This window comes from Carlito syrichta, unplaced genomic scaffold (assembly GCF_000164805.1).
Source record: "Carlito syrichta isolate Samal-C Ts95f unplaced genomic scaffold, Tarsius_syrichta-2.0.1 Scaffold309858, whole genome shotgun sequence".
Taxonomy (NCBI): domain Eukaryota; kingdom Metazoa; phylum Chordata; class Mammalia; order Primates; family Tarsiidae; genus Carlito; species Carlito syrichta.
Genome location: NW_007253954.1, coordinates 516223 through 537274, shown reverse-complemented (window position 1 = coordinate 537274; position 21052 = coordinate 516223). Strand labels below are relative to the sequence as shown.

At 36.4% G+C, this 21052-nt stretch overlaps 1 protein-coding gene across 1 annotated transcript; it reads left to right on the top strand.

Moving 5' to 3' along the window:
• The first annotated feature begins 147 nt into the window (after nucleotides 1–147).
• On the top strand, nucleotides 148–21027 carry JKAMP (JNK1/MAPK8-associated membrane protein). The gene is made up of 7 exons (XM_008068060.2): nucleotides 148–278; nucleotides 3094–3185; nucleotides 3767–3921; nucleotides 9975–10181; nucleotides 13016–13197; nucleotides 16635–16711; nucleotides 19874–21027. The coding sequence occupies exons 1-7, from the start codon at nucleotides 275–277 to the stop codon at nucleotides 20090–20092; spliced, it is 936 nt and encodes a 311-aa protein (XP_008066251.2). The 5' UTR covers nucleotides 148–274; the 3' UTR covers nucleotides 20093–21027.
• Nucleotides 21028–21052: the final 25 nt, after the last annotated feature.

Sequence of the window (21052 nt, the reverse complement as noted above, 5' to 3'; positions counted from 1 at the left end):
TAGTCCGGGAACCTATCGCCACACCGGCAAGACGCGACGAGCTCCCAGAGGGCGGGACCTCGGAGCCTAAATCAAGAAACGGGGGCGGGGCTTCCGAGCCTAGACCTGGGCACAGGGGCGGGGCTTCGGAGCCTCGACGGGGCGAGGGCGGGGCTTCGCAGCGGTCGCCCGGGTTACTGGGAGGCGGAGCCGCCGAGAGCGCTGTGGCCCGGATGTCCGGGCGCTGCGGCCGGATCCGCGGAAACCTACGGGCGGCGAAACCTACGGGCGGCCAATGGGTGAGTGGTCGCGGAGAGGCCGGGAAGCGTCTGTGGTAGTCCCCGCTCTTCCCTTCGCATCCCATTCCGGGCTCGGCTGCCGCGGGTGGGCTTCGGGAGCGGCGCATGCTCGCCCTTTGCTCCCGCCGGTCCTCGGGCCGGGTCCGGGCCCCTCCCGGCGTCGGGGTGGTCTCCTGACGGGCTGCAGAGGGGAGGCGGGCCGTGTGCTGGAGGAAGGGCCAGGCCTTTGTTGTTTTGTTCGACATGTCACTGTCACTTCAGTCCCTTTGTTTAAAGTGGAGGAAACGCAGGCGTGAGCACTTCAAAATTAAAAACGCGGGCAATAATGCAGAAAACGATAAAAGCAGAAGGGGATTGCTGCATAACTTAGGTTCTGCGTCCACCTCTACCTAAGAGTACAGGATCCATCACAAGGGAGCAAGACCGACGCAAAACAAACAAAAATCTTAAAATTTTGTTAGCTGTCATTCACTAAAGGAAGTGAGGGGGAAATTGAACAGACATTGGAGCCGGGATTTTGTTTGGTAGATGATGAGCTTTTGCTATCAGTTTATTGTACTGGTTTTCAGGCCTTGGATTTTGAGAAACTTTAGCTTGTTTCTATTCAAATGTACTAATTAGGCAGCTACTAGATGTAAAGCCCATATGGAGGAAGCTTGCAGTTCTCTTAACTTTTGCCTTCTCGAAAACCCTGAAATACACGGTCTGACCATTAAGTTCGCGAACACCTCCTAGACAAAGTGCTATACATACCTCAACTGCTGAGTGTTACTACGGTCACCTTCCAAGTACTCCCCTTGGGAAGCTAGTCACCGATGCCAGCGCCTAGTCCACCTGTCACAGCATTTTGGAACCCTTTTTTTGGAATCACATCAGAGATGTGATCAGATTACCCGTAATGTCATCAAAGTGTCTTCCTTTCAAAATTTCCGTTATCTTCGGGTAAAGAAAAAAGTCATGGGGGGCCAGATCAGGTGAGCAGGGAGGGTGTTCCAATACAGTTATTAGTTTACTGGCTAAAAACTCCCTTACAGACAGTACCATGTGAGTTGGTGCATTGCTGTGACGTAAGAGCTCCTTTGGGACCACTTTTGCCCACACCTTTCTCATACCAAGATTTTCAGTTAAAGAGTCTCCTATTTCTATCGATGTTTATTTGGTCCACTGTGCTTCTCACAGTCAGCTGATGACTTTGATGCACAATTTGATGAATTTTTGCAATATTTTTGTCAATTCTGCTCATTACTGACTGTCTTGACTTCTCTTCATCAGTCCCCTCAGAAAAACTTTTAACCCATTTGTACATTGCTGTTTTTTTCATGACATTATGTCCATAAACGTGTTCCTGATTTCACTTCCACTCTTGCCAAGTTTAACAAGAAATTTAATGTTTGTTTGTTGCTCTGATTCAAACTCCAACATTCTTGTGATGGCACACAAAAAAAACGCAACAACAATAAACACCACTCAACAAGACACCGCCACACGATGACATAAACACAGCTGTGAGACATTAATATACCCAGATTATGAAACCTTGTACAGTGCTGTCAACAGAAGTGCACAAAGGCAAGTTTGCGAACTTAATTGTCAGACTCTCTATAATTTTCGTGTATTTAGAACATTGAGATTACAGTTGGTTAAAAAGTAAGCTCATGGGTTTCAAAAACTAGTCAGAACTTTGTTGAAAGTGAGAATATTTGTTGAAAGTGAGAATATTTTTTTCTTAGCAGCATTAAGGAGAAATAAATCAATTTGAAAGGAGAAAGGCATTATAGACCTTGAAGTCTCTAGATAGAGACTACTAGTGAAGAGTTTGGGAAATGATTGTTCAAGAATAGTCATAAAATGCATAATGTTCCAAATTAATTCGCATTTAGATCACACTTGTTTTGGATTTATTCCAAATTAGATGGTAGGTTGTTAAAGGTGGGGACTCTGTCATGTTTCTCTGTCTCTCTGTGGACCTTTAGTGGCCCCTACCCAGTGGGATTTGACCCTCAGAACATGCTTATTGCATGAAAGAATCAATGAAGAGAATCATGTCACTGATGAAAAAATTCCTTTAATAATTTCTCCCAGAGAATAAGGTCAAAGACTATCTATAGGATCTTTTTATTTTTCTTAAGCCTCCAAATTAGGGGATTAATTCTAAGACGATAGTTTCTAAATATTGGTCAGAGGCCCAGTGACAGATTTGATCAGATTTTTCCATTCTCAACAAAAATGATAAAAGATAGGAAAATGTGGGAAACTTTTTATAAGGTGAATTTATTTACTCTAAAGATCTGCCCCCATTCTGAAATAGTTTTTTTCAGCTTTTCTGGTGTGAAAATGTATTTTGTTTGAGCAAAGGTGATAATTGTATATGTACATGTGTGCACTTAATGTCTTGACTGGGAAAAATAAAAGGTGGTGACTCTCCATTGGTCCTCTAATTTTTTTTAAAAAAACTATTTTTTACTTTATAATCAGTGAAATTTAAAAGTGTACTCTCATCAAGGGGAGTCGCTGGCTGGAGCTATTGGGGACATACTGGGTAAGGATTCTAGTTCTTAGGATAGACCTTGCTGTGCTGGGTGAGGACCTTAATCATAAGGAACAGTATTATCAGCAAAGTCCCAGTATCTGCAGGGTCACAGTATAAAAGGAGAATCTTAAATGCAAAAGTAAATATGTCAAGACTTTTGTGTAATACATATCACTTTAAAATTTGAAACTGAGTCGAGACATTTCTGTCAAGTGCTTTAGCTATTATTGCATTTTTTTAATAATCACAAAAGATGTTACTATACTGGCATTTGTTTTTAAAAAGCTGTCGATATTCAACCAGCATGCCTTGGACTTTATTGTGGGAAGACACTATTATTTAAAAATGGCTCAACTGAAATATATGGAGAATGTGGGGTAAGTCTTACATTTGTATGTTATTTCATTTGTAAAATCTATTTGCTTTTGAAATATTTTCACATTTAGTGCCGTTCCTTGCATATACTCATTAATTTATAAAAGAATATGGAGTCATTAATAAAATAATAAAATCCTTGTTTGTATTAGCATATCAGTGTCTATAATACATTACATCTTTCTTGACAGTCACAATTATAAAGTTTTTTAAAACACATTTTATAATTTATAGTAACTTCTAATTCCTTTTAAGTGCTTTGTGTGATTTATAAGCTAACATTACAAATCTAGAACATTTCTCTGTTTTTTTTTTTTTGTTAATAACTAGGTTTTTCGTGCATGGAATGTTAGTCAACTATTTTAGTAACTTAGTAAAAGGAATCTTTTACGAGCATTTTACAGTTGTAGCATGTACAATGCAGATTTTTTTGTTTTATTTATGCTTTTTTATTTCTGAAAGTTTCACATGTACACTTAAATATTTAAATTGAAATGGAATTTTCATCTAGAATTATCTTTTGGGGGGTGTTGTATTCTAAAATTATATCTGTACACAAAAATGTTGTTTTTATCTATCATAGGTCTGCCCCAGAGGACAGAGAACAAATGCACAGAAATATTGCCAGCCTTGCACAGAGTCCCCAGAGCTTTATGACTGGCTGTATCTTGGATTTATGGCTATGCTTCCTCTTGTTTTACATTGGTTCTTCATCGAATGGTACTCTGGGAAAAAGAGGTTAGTATATTGGATGAATGCATCTGGCTGGGCTGATGCTGGAATAACCATCATTTAGAAGACTTATCAAGTAGTTATGCTTCTTCTGTTGTTTCCAAAGTGGTAAATCTGTTTTTCCTTTACTAAGACAAGTTTTCTTGTCATAGTATAATTATATAAAATAATTACATGTCTTGTAATTATTAAGGGAACAGTCCTTTGTTTTACTCTAAATGATCGTGAAGGAATATTTTTTATCAACTATAATCTTTATTGGTTTTCTTCCCAAAAAGTCATGATTATAAGCTGTTTATTGTTCTAGAACAAATACTTTGTAATTTAATACTAATAATGTAGTATAATGTCATCAAAATGATAGAACTGTAACCTAATTGTGAACATTCATCCTGACACATTAAGTCAACACACATTTATTGAGCACTGTGTTTTATGTTTGGAAGATCAGGGAGGAGATACGACAATAACTGTTATGGCTTATGGTCGTAATTTTGTGGAGAATACAAATGTATACATAAATCAGTCTTGGAAGTGTAGTGAAAGAGTTATAAACAAAATGCTCCGGAGCCACAAAGAATGGAGTGATACATACTGCCTGATGGGATCTAAAAGACTTCAAAACAAACTCTTTTAGGCAGAAACAGCATGAACAACAGCTTGGAGATGTGAAATGTGTGATCTGGAGTGGGTAGGAAGTAGTTAGGGATGGTCAAAGTGTGGGTTGTGAATGAAAAACAGATACTATAAAGGAGAGTGGGAAAGGTAGGTTGAGGTCAGAATGTAAAGGTTCTTGATAAGGATGTAAACTTTATTTCATTGGGATTGAGGACCCAAATTCTACCTCAGTACATTTCAGCCATACTGATTTTCTTTTTATTCCTTCAACTTCTCAGGATCTTCTTGCTGTAGATCCTTTCCCTTTCTCTAAGCTCTTTTTTCTGTCTGAAATACTCTTTCAACTGACTGTATCTTTTTACCTAGCTGCCTCCGTTCCTTCAGATTTCAATTTAAATGTCACTTGTTCGGAGAGACTGTCCCTTACCCAATCTAAAGTAGCTCTGTCTCCCTTATTTTTCTTTTTTAGTAGCACTCTTTGCATTGTTTTTAGCACAGGTCACAATTTATAGTTATGTTTGTTTCCTCATTTAACAGTCCCCCACCCCTGACTATAAGCTGCATGTGGGCAATGGCCATCTCTGTTGTCCCTGGAATCTCCAGAAGCAAGGACAGTGGCTGGCACATGATAGATGCCCACTCAATATTTGCTGAGTGAATCATTTCTTGGAAAAGGTTTTGGTGTAGGGAATTAGCATCATTGGATATCTATTTTAGGAAGATAATTTCTGTAGGGATAGATTTTTTTTTTTTTGAGTTGGAGTCTCACTCTGTTGCCCAGACTGGAGTGCAGTGGCCGCTTCCAGCTACCACAGCCTCGACCTGCTGGGCTCCGGCGATCCTTCTGCCTCAGCCTTCCAAGAGGTAGATTTTTTTAATTTAAAAAAATTAATTGTAATGACGTGGTTTTGCTATGTGGACAGGCTGGTCTTGAATGCCGAGCCTAAGGCAGTCCTCCTGCCTCAACCTCCCAAAGTGCTGGAATACAGGTGGAGCCACTACATTTGGCCTAGTTGAGGGTAGATTAGAGGTGAGATGTATTAGAAGACTGTTGTCAAAGAAAGAGTGATGACCAGATTACAGTAGTGGGAATGAATATGGAAAAGATGGCCAGATTGAAGTAGAATCAGCAGTTTTCTAAACTTCCCTGATAAATCCAAGGCAATTACTTACATTGGGAAAACACTTGTAATTTTTCTGGAGGATTTATAAAAAGACCTTTAAAATAGCAGCTCCCATCCTGGTTTTAATTTCTATTATAAAATGATGAAAGATGAAGCTGAGAAAGGAGGTGTGATAAGCTTAAAGCTAAAAGAGAATAACTGCTCAGTTAAATGGCTGGAACCTCTCAGCCCAAAGTAGAGAAGTAGTGGAGGACTTAGGGATGTATCTTACCAAATACATTTGTGTGAAAACATCAGATATGTTTTGATGAAGAGACTTAGAGCAGAGATAGAGGTTGGATTGAGGGAAGGCAGAGAAGTAACCATTGTCCAGGCAGGAAAGGAAATGGGTTTAAAAAAAGGGAATTTGTATAACTATGCTTTTCTCAGGAAATCGATAGCAAGGAGCACAAGGGCCACCGCTTGCATTTTCCTGAGACTTTTAGTCAAGAATGATTGGAGCTGGAGGACCCATAAAACCTGAGGAGAACCCTGAAGTTGATGTTGAAGAATATACAGTTTGCCCAGTTGGAGAAATGTGTTTTGAGGTAGAGCTGTGTGGAACCACAGGGTGTGTAGTGTGATGCTGGCAAGGAGTGTTTTCCCAGAAAGGCAAAAAAGACTTGGAAGTAGTTTAATAAAAGGAGTTTTAGAATCAGATTTCGTTTTGTAAAGATCATGTGGCTGACTGCAGATAGATGAGCATGATGAGAAGAGACTAGTAAGAAGGTTACTAAAGTAATGGCAAGAAATAGTGAGTTTGGGATTTTGCTTCTAAAAATGTAAATTCTAAAAAAAAAAAAAATGTAAATTCTATAAGGAAGCAAAAGATTAGGTTACATAATCTGAACATGTAAGTTTTATTTGTATACCCAATGTTTTTGTATTTGTAAAATGGCACATGAGTTCTGCTTCCAACAATGTGAGCTAGTTTGGAGCTCCACGTGACCCACCTGCATGAAATAACTCAAGACTGAAAAAGATAGACTATTTGAGATACTGCTGGTCCCAACTGGATATAGAAGGCATCTCCAAGAACCCTTCTCCTTCAGAAAACAAACAAATCCACCCTGAGCTGGGCATGGTGACAAGGCAGATGGTTAGGATGAGAGGGTTGCTTGAAGTTAAGTGCTCTCTGGATGCTGAAATTTGTGTAGCCTGGGCCCTCAAGGCCCTGAAGCCCAAGGTAATAGTAGCCATGACTGCTGGCAGAAAAGCAGTAAAACCTCCTTGCTGGAAACCTTCTCTATTCTTAATTTAGACCTATAAGACTCTTGCTTATTAAGATCTAGTAATGACCTCACAATCTGTGATTGCTTAATAAAATAAGCATGATGACTTATTGGTAGACGTAACAATGTATTTATGTTCCCAAAGAACTACAGATAATGGACTTTCATCTACAGAATGTATATCTGCTACCAATAAAGAAAGGATGTAGTCACCAAGTTCTCCTGTCAACAAAAAATTATTAGGAATAAACAGATGAATTTGGTGGGGGGAAAAAAAAGGAACTTTTAGAAATAAAAATTTACATTTTCCAAAAAAAGATAGTCAGCAGATTAAACAGTTCAAGATAAAATTAATGAACTAGAAAAAAATGCATATTAAGAAATAATGGAATGTAACACTGAGAGAGAAGGAGAAAGATGAAAAATATGAAATATATTCAGAGACATGGAGCATAAAATGAGAAGCTATATGTATGTCTTATACCTACTGGAACTCCTCCTCAGTCCAGTTAAAAACTCAGACTCAAGAGACTACCACAGGTTACAATGAGCACCAATCTATGCAGAAGCAACACACCTTGCCAGTGGGGTAGCATGAGGCATTACTTGTCAGCAGTAGCTTTTGAAACATTTCCACTTAGGGGCAAGGAGGTAAGAGCCATAGTAGGCGGGTGTGAGGGTTGTCTAGGCTTAAAGTCTTGTCCCCCACAGGAGCCAGTCTTTCTGACAACAACTCCGTAAGTTCTAGCTTCTGGGGACCTACAAGGGACTTAGCAATTATAAGAAATACTGAGCTCAAGACAGAATTACAGTGTCTCCATCAGGTATTTATAATTCATTGATAATTCTCTTCAGTCCAGATGTAACTTACCAGCCAGGGATCATTTGTATCATAAGCAGAGTTGCCTACCAATATAGTTGACATTCTCTCCTTATCAGAGTGCCAGAGGAAGAGAGTTAGAGGATTAACTAAAGGTGAGATTCTCATGCAAAGGGGAAATGTTTTGTTAACTCAATCTAACATTTATCAGGGTCTCCAAAAAAAAAAAAAAATAGTGAAGGAGAACAGATCTTTTGAGATACTGGCTTCAGATTTTACAAAATGAATGAAAAACAGATTCACAGATCCAGGAAGCAGAACACATCCCAAGCAGAACAAATCAATGTTCACACCTATATGCACCATAATTAAACTGCAGAATACTAAAAACAGAAGAGAGGCCATGTGGAAGAGAACTTGGGTGCTTATGCTCACAGCTGACAGCAGCGCTTACTGCAGCCACATGTGTGAGTCATTTTAAACACTGCCACATGGTCGAGCCCCCAGTTGAGTGCATCCCAAGTTGACATCTTGGGGAGCAGAAATAACTGCCCCGTTGAGCTCATTCAAACCACAGAAGTAGTAAGGAATGATCAGTGATGGTTGTTTCAAGCCACTAAGTTTTGGGGTAGTTTGCTATGCAGTGATAGACAGTGGAAACACTGTTCAAATTGAAACCTCAAAAGCATCTACAGACTAGATATTAGAAATAACATGAGAGTTGAATGAAAAGACTGACTATAAGATAAATATACAAAACTCTTACCTTTCTGTATTCCATGTATAGTACCACAAGTACTATGATATAGCTCAGACTAAAATACCTAAGCTATGATGGATTTATAGGATATGAATACTTAACAAGCTAATTTTAGAATTTATATGCAAGAGCAAAGGACCAGTTATAGCTAAGACCACTGGAGAAGTAAAAGAACATATGTATTATCAAAAATTATCATGCTATTGTATTGGTATGGGAGTAGATCACTGAACCCAAAGAACAAAATAGAGAACCAGAAAACAGACCAATTACATATGAAACTTTATGTGGCAGGAGTGGTATGGCAAATTATTGGGGTTGGGGGGAGGAGTATCTGTTCAATAAAATGCTGCTGCTGGGACAATTGGATATCCAAACAGGAAAAGCTATGGTTAGATCCTACCTTACATTATACACAGAAATTTCTTCTAGATGAGTTGAAGATAAATATGAAAAGCAGAACCTTAAAATTCTTAGAATATAGGATAATTTTTTAAGATCTTGGGACATGGAAGAATGTTTTAAAAACATTTAAACTGATAGGCAGCAATAAATTTAAAGTCAACTATATTAAAATTTAGAATATGTTTTTAAAAAGACATCACAGGTAAGTAAAAATTCAGCCCACAAATTGAGAGGAAGACATTTGCAACACATTTAACTAACAGAACAGAATAGATAAACAAATCATGGTATGATTACACAGTGACATCTAATACAGCAGTAAAAATGACTGAACGTCAGCTATAAGCAAGGCTAGGGATTAATCTTGGAAATGTAATTTTGAGTGGGAAAAAATCCCAAAAGACTTATGTTAGTGTGATATCATTTTGTAGCATTTAAAAATAAGTAAAATCAAACAGTAGTTTTGAAGTATAACTACAATTGTGGTAAAAACTGTTTAGAAAAAGTGATAAAAAGCAGTTTAGTATATGGCTACCTCTAGGGGAGAGACAGGTGTGTAATTGGGAAGGACACAGAAGTAGGTAAATTGTTGACAATGTCCTAGTTATTAGGTTAGGTGGTGAGCTTATGTTTGTTATGTTACCATATAACAAATGTATGCCACATCTCTTATGTACTTTTTACATTAAGATAATTTAAGATCATATATTGATAACTTTAAGAAAATTTTAATTACAATTTGATAGATACTAAAGATATAAGGTAGATCTAATTTCTGCTTTTCTGTTACACATTTAGATAATATTGGCACAGTGTTATCTGGGGCGAATATTCGTCCCTTTTGAAAAACTAAGGTTGCACTCCTCTGAGTAATTTTTATATATGTTTGGCTTAAAAAAAAACAAAACCAAAAAACTTTGTAGAAGATGTTTTACTTTCAGGATTTTTCAGTTAAGTTTTTTTTTTAGAATTCGTATCTGGAAACATGTACACGTTTTATTAAAGTCATTTAAATATTGATTTTTTTCTGGTAATCTTGCTTCTTTTCTTCTTTTCTCTAGTTCCAGTGCACTTTTCCAACACATTACTGCATTATTTGAATGCACGATGGCAGCTATTATCACCTTACTTGTGAGTGATCCCGTCGGTGTTCTTTATATCCGTTCATGTCGAGTACTGATGCTTTCTGATTGGTACACGATGCTTTACAACCCAAGTCCAGATTATGTGACCACAGTGCACTGTACTCATGAAGCTGTCTACCCACTGTAAGTATGTATTTAGACTTAATATCCTTTTTTAAAAATCTGAGGATTATTATAGATTTTTTGGAGACAAAAACAAGCTTGGCATTGAGTCCCAGGTCTGCCAGCTGCTGTTACCTCAAGCAGGTTAATAGCCTCTTCTAATCTCAGTCTTTCCCATTGGTAAAATGGGAATAATGATACCGTATAAGGTATTTTTTGAGAATTAAATGAATCCACATATTATCAGATACCATGTATAGTCCCTTACATATAGGAGGCACTTTATAGTAGCTAGCATTATTAGAATACTTGGGCTAATGTTCCTTTTTTTTTCCCAAAGAAGTGTAATTTCTATAAGAATGGTTTTTAAAAAATATATCACGTTCATAAGATTATCCCAGACTACTCCACTTTTAGAATTTCTGTAAATTGGTAGTGTTCATGTTGATTTGTTTTTTTGGGGGGGAAAAGTACAAAAGTCTGGTATTTATGTTCTCATAGTTGTAGCAAGTTTCTAGTACATAAAATGCTCAATGAAATTAGTCCTTTTTGAGCAAATTCTTTTTTTTTTTTTTTTTGAGTTGGAGTCTCACTCTGTCGCCCAAACTGGAGTGCAGTGGCCGCTCCCGGCCACCGCAGCCTCGACCTGCTGGGCTCCGGCAATCCTTCCGCCTCAGCCTTCCGAGTAGCCGGAATTACAGGCATGCACTACCACGCCCGGCTGATTTTTTTGATTTATTGTAGTGATGAGGTCTCGCTGCCCAGGCGGGTCTCGAACCCACGGGCTCAGGCAATCCACTCACCTCAGCCTCCCAGAGGTGCGGGATTACAGGCTGAGCCACCAAGCCTGGCTGAGCAAATTCTTAATAGTAAACATCAAAAACATATACATGCATATATGTAAAAAGGTAATTTTCAAAAATAAGATCCAGATACGTTAAAATCTTCTTTTGTTTGTCAGCCTTTAAGTCCTGCAAATTATTTATTTTATGTCTGTAATTATAGCTTATACATAAAAGACTGATAATGTCCTCTCTGTTGACTCATTGATTCATAGAGCTATAACCCTCAACTTCAGTTACTCTCTTGTCATATACTGTCCTAGGAACTTGTAGAGCTTAACCTGGTCTTATTTAGAAAACTTAATGAGTTTTAATATCGAATATTATATTTAAACAAGATATATAGTCATTTAAAACAAAAACAGATTCATGTACTGATAGTCATATTTATGTTGCTTATTTTAATATTTGTAAAGATAGACTCAAAAAATACAAGATTAGAAGAGAAATGGCAAATAGGTTTTCCTAGCCCTCATTCTAACCCACACTAGCCACTTCTGATTTATTACAGCACTTTTTCTTGCTAAGTTGGGTGTAGCCTCAGAACCTTGTCACCCAATTCTCAATCAGAATCATCGCACCACTTTATTGGTAGGAACATTTTCCATCTGCTCACCATTTCTGAATTTAGTAGATTTTTTTTTTTCTCAGCAGCATTACTAATAGTCATTGTGGAACAGCTTGCCTACTTTATTTTATTCATTATACAAAAATAATTATTGAAAATTGTGGGATAGTATAGTTATCTTATAGCATTGGGTTTTTGCATATTATTTACTTTACCTAACCATTCTAAATTTAAATAAATGGCTAGCTAGACTGATCTAAGCATTTCAAAAGGCTGTAGAGCAACCAAAAGTCATGGTAATTTTTTCTTTTGCAAGCAAACAAAGAGCTGTGGTACAAAATTATCAGAAACCTTTGGAACACTGTTACATTGACAGATGAAGGCTGTTTTCCCCCATAGGATATATAACCTAGTTCCTTACAAATTGAATAATATCACAGTACTTTACTGATAATTATAGTTTTGATAATTATAGTTGAGGCTTGGGAAAACATGTAAGTTTCTATCATTATAACTTACCATAAAAAATAACTTTTACATTACTAAAACTTTATAAATGAGTTACTAAAAATGAGCAGATACTACCGTTGTAGCAAAAATGAGCTTTAGCTTGTAAGATTTATCCTATCCCCATATGTAGGAGGCATGGGTTGAAAGAGGGGAATGGTTAAAAAATGAAGTCTTCAAGTGGAGAACAGGCATGGGAAACAGGTGCCTACTTTCAGAGACTAGTTTCGTAGTTCATTAGGAGAGGTAACAAATGATGGTTTCCTCCTGAGTAAAATGATTTTTTTGGAGCTCTTAAGTAACTACAAGTTGTGGGAATGCACAGATTTTTTGTTTGTTTGTTTTTTGGTGTTGGTAGGGGATGATATAACAAGACCAAAAACTCATCACCCAAGAGGTCAACCTGTACTAATGCACTTAGTACAGGACTGGACCTAAAAGCATCATAAGAGCACAGGAATGTGGTAACATTACCCTTTGTGGTGGGGAAGCACATGGTAGGTGATCTGGACTGACTCCTGTACTTCCTAGGACTCTCCCCTGTATAGGGAGACAGTTTGAGTAGTAGGACAGTAAAAATGATATGAAAATACTTATGGAAAAGAAGATAGAACTATGTATCCTAGTATTCAAATCCTAGTATTCAAAATAAAGAAATCCTAGTATTCAAAATAAAGTGCTAGAAACTATATAGTCTACTGACACAGAGCTCTTTTAAAATTTTTTCTGAATATAATAAGGTTATACTATAACATGTTATTTTGTAAGCTACTGTTGTCATTTAAGGTTATTTGGCCAATCTTCTACCAGTCTAAATATCCAATGGGTAGACTTATTATTTTAACCTTTTTAAGGATCCTTTATTTTAAAATATTCAAGGATAAAAACGTTTTTAAAACATATTTTTGAGGTTACAAATTCTCTGTTTTATTTTACAGATACACCATTGTATTTATTTATTATGCGTTCTGCTTGGTATTAATGATGCTGCTCCGACCTCTCCTGGTAAAGAAGATTGCATGTGGGTTAGGGAAGTCTGATCGATTTAAAAGCATTTATGCTGCACTTTACTTCTTCCCAATCTTAACCGTGCTTCAGGCAGTTGGTGGAGGCCTTTTATGTAAGTTTGGTGGGTGAAATCAATGAAATATATTTATTATAATCTGTAACAGTATTTTCTCTGAATGTAACCTTGGAGCTTTTTTTAAAAAAATATTTTCTTAATCTCTGAAAATTAATCAGTACTATAAAGAAAAAATAATGGCTTTCACAGAATTGAATAGAAATTCTAAAAAAATCAGTGGCAACTGATCAAAACTGGTTTCTCTAGAGAATACCTTGCATTTGAAGCTCATGACCAAATTAGAAGATTTTTAAAACCTAAGTATGTAATAAAAAATAAAAACTGATTTTTATTTGGAAATTAGTCTTGATAATATGCACTGCCTATTATTAAGTAGGGTCTTAGATTTCTGAGTTCCTTTATGAAAATCTTTTACATATGGCCACAAAAAAACACTTCAATATTTCCTTTATTTTAATATAACCATTAAATTGTTTATTCAGCAACCATTTAGACTGAATTGTGACTCAAAAGAAACAGTCATCATTAAAAAATTGACTAGAAGATAAAGCAGGCAAGCTATAAATAACTGAGAAAACATAGTGTGGTTCTTCTGAATATGTAACATTGAACATTCCAATTCCAAGGATGTTGGATACCATCCTTTATATGGAGCTTGTTGAGGATGTAACTTGGTTCAAGGTGATGGTGAAGCTGAGGGTAAGGCCAAGGGAAGTGCAGAGTAGAAACTAGCCAGGGGTCAGCTTGCATATTCCCCCATATTCTGGTTTACAGATAAAATGTATCATTTGGCCTGCACAGTGATTGAAAATCTGTAGTTCCCTCGGCTCCTACCTTTCCCTATTAGATTTGGCCCACTTCAGTGATGCCTGCCTAGCTAGCTAATCTTTGTAGGCATTTGAGATTGTTACACTTTCTCCAGGAAACAGGATTTAAGCAGAAGAGTGACATGATTAGATTTACATTGTAGAAAGCTAACTTGATAGCTCTGTGGGAGACAGTGGACAGGGGAAGAGAGCCTGGGGGATTGGTGAAGAGAGGCTGCAGGAAGCCAGCCCAACTGTCTGACCCATGGCAGAGAAACACTGGGAATGAGGAGCTACTTCAAAGGCAGATGAATTAAGTTGGGCAACAAATGAAGTATGGGGGCTGAGGGAATGGGCGAAAATGTGATAAAGTAACTTTCTGACTTAGTAACTGGTGGGTGGATAAAAGTGAATATTAGAAGAAGCAAATAGGTTGGTAATGAGAAGTGAATTCAGTTTGTGGTATTCATGGAATATCCAGAAGGTTACAGGTAGTTGTTTATATAGTCTGGAGCTTGGGAGAGTTGTCTAGGCAGGAAAAAGTTAAGCATTGGCAGCCCTCAAATCCCAGGTACTAGACTGAAGGTCTATGAAGTGGAGGAAAGGGAAAAACTGTGAAAAGCAGGAAAAGGTTTGAAAAGTTAACCAAGGGGAATGCAGGCAGCATTGCTTCCTGTGTATAACTGCCTGTTTTGAAAAATGCCTTTTCCCACACTGGTTGTTATTAGATCATTTTGTTAATAAGCATCCATTCAAAACTAGAAGTTGTTATTCTTTTGCACTAGTATAGATGTATAGTCTGCTGAGATTAGTCACAGAGATTATCACACCAGCTCATAATTATATAATATTGAAAAAAAAAGAAAGTAGATACTTTTTGATTTGTCAGGGATATAGCAGGTCTGAGAAAAGTAGAGAAGCAGCTTCTGGTTGCTTAAGATAGTGGAGAATTGAAGGTCTAGGGAGGATAAAAAGTTTGTCAGTGACAAACTTTCACCAGCTTGGAAGTGTTATTGAAATCAATTTTCAAGAGTGATCTGCACCTGAACCACCAGAGAAACTAAAATGCAGATTCCCAGACCCTACCCCAGACCTAGTTGCACAAAATCTTAAATTGTTTTATACAGTAGGATTTAAGAACCACTCTAAATTCTGTCTCCAGCCCAGTACCTCCCTCTATGCCCCAGAAGTGTGGGCTGCTTTCTTTTTAATTTATATGACTTTTTACTACCAGGTCTTGCGTTTGTATCTTTAACAATATTGATTGGCTACTTATGAGTTACATGAGTTTTTTTCCCCCAGTGATTGGTTGAGGACCTAATCACTGTTCTGAAATAAATACAGTAAGTCCTCAGTATATGAACGAGTTCTATTCTGAGAGAACGCTCATAAATCCCATTTGTTCATAAGTCCAACAAAGTTAGTCTAGATACCCAGTTAAAATCAGCTATACAATACCAGCTACATCACCATTGCTTTTACTCTGGCTTCTGGACATCCCAGGTTTGAAATAAAGATACTGTACTCTATATAGTGCTGTACAGTACACAAAAGCATAGCCATTTGACATAGGATGCACACATGTGACAATGTATGCCAGACACGTGAACTAACTTACATGATTGGACATGCAAACATACGTTCGCATCTTTGAAAGTTAGCAACTTGAATGTTTGTATGTAGGGGACTTACTGTAAAAGGTTCTAAATGTCAGACAAGTCATTTCAGTTCTTCAGTAAGGTGAACTCAGGCCTGCATAGATAATTCAGAGTTTCTGGCTGTTGCATCCTGAATTAACACTGAAATTGTTCCAGATGAATTCTACTGCAATGTAGAATGGTTAGTAGTTTCTTTAACAGAAGTTGTTTTAAAATAATTGTATGAAAAATAATTCAAGATATTTTTTCTCATTTATTTTAGTGTGCTATAAACTTGAAACATGTTAAAAGTGGTATTTTCATAGGAAAAAATTTTGTTTAAAGTATTGTTACTATACTATAAGTGAAATTTCTAGGATTTCAATATTAAGAATACTGAATGATCTATATATCTTTTGAGATTTATTGATAAATGAACATTTCTAAAGATTAATCAGAGCTAAATACTCTTATAGATAACCTTTCTCAACTGAGGCTCCATACTGGACCACAAAAAAGAATAGTATTTGAGTAACTATTTTCTCAGTTCTCCTAAGTTTGGTACATAACTGGTACCATTCTAGATGGAGAGAAGTTAATTCTTTATATTCTATGGATGTCTTAAGACAGGGATCTTCAAAGCCAGGCCAAGAATGATTTTCACGTTTTTAAATGATTAAAAAAACAAGACATTTCTTGATGTGTGAAAATTGTTTGAAATCCAAAGTTTTGTTGGAACACAGCCATGCCCATTCATTTATGTATTGTCTGTGGCTCCTTTCCCACTGCAGAGTTGGGTAACTGAGACAGACAGAGACTGGGAGCCTGCAAGGCTAAAACTATTTATCTTTTCAGAAAAAGTCTGCTGACCCCTGCTCAGAACTTTAAGACTGAAGTCTGTCACAGAACTGGTTGACAAAGGCTTGGACTCCAGGGAAAGTTATACTGTTTGAATTTATTTGACAGTTTATTCAGAAAATGTGCTTTATTTCCAATATTTTCCAACATAATACCAGTGCTTGTTTTTCAGATTATGCCTTCCCATACATTATATTAGTGCTATCTTTGGTTACTCTGGCGGTGTACATGTCGGCTTCTGAAATAGAGGTAGGAAGTCTTTTTTTCCTTTGTTAAAGTTAACAAAAAAAACTTGACAATTGAATAAACTGTTACTTTATATGATCCGATACAACTGATTGTTTTGGTAATCCTTGGCTAATTGATGTTACTCGGTAGCTTTTAGCTCATTAAGTCTATGAAGAGTTATGTACTGGACTATATATTTACTTGGGAAAGTGATAAAATAGTGAAGTAGTCAGGCTCAACTCTCCAGCATGGTGGAAAATAATCATTTCACATAATTTACCCACATAGCAATCATGTAATTATTGAAATGTTGGAATGTATTAACATTATTTTGAGAGAAACAAAAACAGGTTCTACTGTATATGAGGGGAGAACCAAAGAAAGCTGGAATTAATTTATTAAAAGATCGTGTATTCTTATGTGTTTAAACTTCAGTCACCTTTAAAGTACTCTCCATTTGATGCAATACACCTATCGAGATTCTTTCCACTGCTCAAAACAGTTTTTGAACTTGTCAATTTTTCTTTTAGTGCTTCTGCTTTTTTGGTTTCACCTCTTCTACATCAGCAAGACATTTCTCTTTGAGGACTTTTTTTTATCCAGGGAAACAAAAAAAAGTTGCTTGGGGTGAGATAGGGTGAATAAGGAGGGTGGGGCAAAGGGGTCATGCCATTTTTTGGTCAAAAACTGCTGAACACTCAGTACAGTATAGGCAAGTACATTGTCATGGTAAAAGAACCAGTCACCTGTTTGCCACAACTTGGGATGTTTCTTCTGCAATGCTAGCTGGTACACTGATGCCAATGGGTTCCTAGAACACTAATGGGGCGGCGGGTGGGCAGGGGGAGGGGGTAAGGGAGTAGAGATGGAAGAGCCTATACTACAAGGAGCCCACCCTTCAAAAGATAATTCCAGTTTTGGGGAGGTCCCCCTCGTATAGAACTAATTTTAAATTTTATTTTACAATGGCAATAGTAACAGAGTCATCAGTATATTGTAGATTCCATAACCTTCTATGCTTTATCCCTAATTTTATCTTCTTTTTATGGGTGTTTACTTTTACCCTGTAATATCTATAATAGTTTGATTTGAAGGTAACATTAACAGTCACATTTTTCTGATACATCTCCTTTTTTGAGGTATCCATTTTATGCCTTTAACTTTTTAGTGTTTCGGTAGAAGAGCACTGTTATAAAGAACTCTTTTTTGTTTGTTTGTTTGTTTATTTTCAAAATACTTTTGGCCAAAAAAACTTTATTTTGATCCATTTATAGGTCAGTTGGTAGACTAGAACACCATTTCATCACATTTATATTTTAAAATATTCTAGTTAAACATTATTAGTTAAAAATATGAGCAATAAATGAGAAATAATAGTATATTTGACTATATAGCTTACTGGGGAAAATATATTCATTAAATTTTTAATCAAAATGGGCATTTTGCACATTATTTGTTTACATGCAGTCCTCTAAAATTTTCTAAAATAACTATGTGGCTCACTACTATTTATTTTAATGTATCACATTTAAATTATTGCTTTTTAATTAAAAAAAACCTCTGATTTAAGAGCTTTGTTTTGAGGTTAAACGCTAAAGGAATAAAAAGCATAAGGTATCTTAGTCCTTACTCTTTTATCCTATGCTTGCCAATCTAGTGCCTATGAACTGTCTTAACTGCCCACCACAGTTGATAAGATATGTGCTTTCTCATAATTTTTAATATGAACGCTCAACCCAGAGAAAATGAGTTGTAAACTATTTTGGAGTGGTTGCTGTTGATGCCACTTTTCTGTTATTTTAATAATAGAAGAGTGAGAGGGGGAGAACACCTAGAAATCATAGTACCTTTTGGGTAGAATCATAATGGAGGAACTATTCAGAATATTTTTATGTGATGATTCAGTTGTTTTCATCTGTAGACTAGCCTCATTTCTCCTGTGTAATCTTTAATCAGCATTGCAATATGATTAATTAAAGAAGATAAACAAATTAGTTTTGGCACTTTTATCAACTCTAAGGAAAGATTTAAGGGAGGAAATGTTTGTATATTCAAATAAAATAAGATTTTTGAATTTTTGCTTGTTACCCATGGTTAAGAATTGGCTATACACTGCTAAGGTAGCTTGAAACTTATTTGTTTCTCTGTCCCTGTGAATCTCTCATATATAAAATGCTCACATACTTAAATTAGCATGAATGAGAAATAGGGACCTTGGCCAGCATAGTGGCTCACACCTGTGATCCTAGCACTTTGGGAGGTGGAGTTGGGAGGATTGCTTGAACCTAGGAGTTTTGAGACTAGCTTGGGAAACATAGCTAGACGTCATCCCTACCAAAAAATCAAAAAGTTAGCTTGATGTGGTGGTGAGCGCCTGTACACTCAGCTACTTGGAAGGCTGAGGCAGGAGGATCACTTGAGCCCAGGAGTTGGGGGCTATTGGTAAGTCATGATCCTGCAACTACACTCCAGCCTGGATAACAGAGTAAGACTCTGACTCAAAGAAAAAAAAAAGAAAAAAAGAAATAGGGACCTGAAGCAGGAAAAGACAGTCTAGTTCTGGGTAAAGTTGATGAGCCATTTAGTGATAAGAGAAAGTTGATAACTAAGCTATTGCAAATAACATTTTCATGTGTTTATTAGCACAGTTTGATGTTACCTTTTTATTAATTTGATCCTTCCAATTTCTGCATTATTTGCAGAACTGTATTAAGATTCGGGGAAAATCAAAGTATCCATGTGTCATTTCTACTCCCTTGTAATTATTCTTACAGCAGACTCCAGCAATGCTAGAGGTTACGGAAGTTGAGTTTATTTACTTCCTATTTCCCATCTGTAGGCCCACCCGCTTCAGTGGATCAGGGCCGGAAGAAAGCACTTAATGTGGCGTCCCCTTCTGGTTCAATACTTTAGTAGAAACTACACTGTTTCTAGGAGTGAATGGTGGTGTAGACTAGTACTTAAAAGACATGAGGTAGCTGTTGGTACTATTGCTGAATGCTTGTATGGGGGCTAGGCTGGGTGATTTCTTGTCTTTTTTAGCTCAAACATTCTATGATTCTAAGACTCTGATTTTATGTGAAAACAAGTAATACATTTTATGCTGAAATGTACTAAATTATCTAGCAGATTTAGCCTGATAATCTGTATTTCTCTCTTTTTTTCTTTTATAAAATTATATAGAACTGCTATGATCTTCTGGTCAGAAAGAAAAGACTTATTGTTCTCTTCAGCCACTGGTTGCTTCATGCCTATGGAATAATCTCCATTTCCAGATTGGATAAGCTTGAGCAAGATTTACCCCTTTTGGCTTTGGTACCTACACCAGCTCTTTTTTACTTGTTCACTGCAAAATTTACTGAACCTTCACGGATACTCTCAGAAGGAGCCAATGGACACTGAACATAAAAATGTAAAATGCCAAAAACCTGAGAAGTGTTCCTAATAAAAAAGTAAAGAATTTTTAAAAAATGTATTAGTACTATTCTGTCATACATGAGGGCAAGATTATCAGCATATCTTAAAGTCTGGGTTTTTGCTTTTTTGTTTTTGGCTTACCAGATTTTATAGTTAGACTTATAGCTGGGGAAGAACAAAATATCCTAATACTCTGTTATACAGTATAATAGTATCAATTACACTAAAAGCCTTTTAGGAAGCACTTGCCTCTTTCAGCAATTAAGTTATTCTTTAGAGCAAAACCATTGTTCTGAGTATCTGGCAATGTGTTATTCCCATTTTATTAAGAAAAACTTTAACAAATATAATCTGAAATTCTTAGCAGTGGCATAATTGTGCATGTTTATTGGTTTTCAATTTGTTTTCACCTGTAATTAATTATAAAGACATACTTGTGGGGTCAGATAGCAGATAGAAATAAAGTATATTGTTTTTTGTTATCTATTTATTTTCACCAATACATATTTTGATATACTATGAAAATAGAGCATAATTTATAGAACAGGTTTTTTGCTTATAAATAGTTTGGTTGAAGACTTGTTTAGATCATTTTTCCTGTAAAGAAAACAATAATAAAAAGCTTAACTACACAAAATCTAAGTGTTCTGCCATTGAATAGTTTTTTGGAACAATAATTATGGAAGTAATTCAGAATTTTAAGTAGTAAGATTAGTGTCTCTTTCCCAAGTGAATAAATACTTGTACTTACATATATTTTCGTTCTTCTTATATCTTATTTTTGAAGGATATATGTACATACCATATTTTATCCATTCAGAGACACATTTTTTCACAGTTTTGACATCTCTGAATTAGGGTACACCTTATAATCAATGGTTTCTTAGATTTAATGAAATAAAGAATATACAGTATATAAACAGTTTTCCTGTGGTTGGTTTGTAA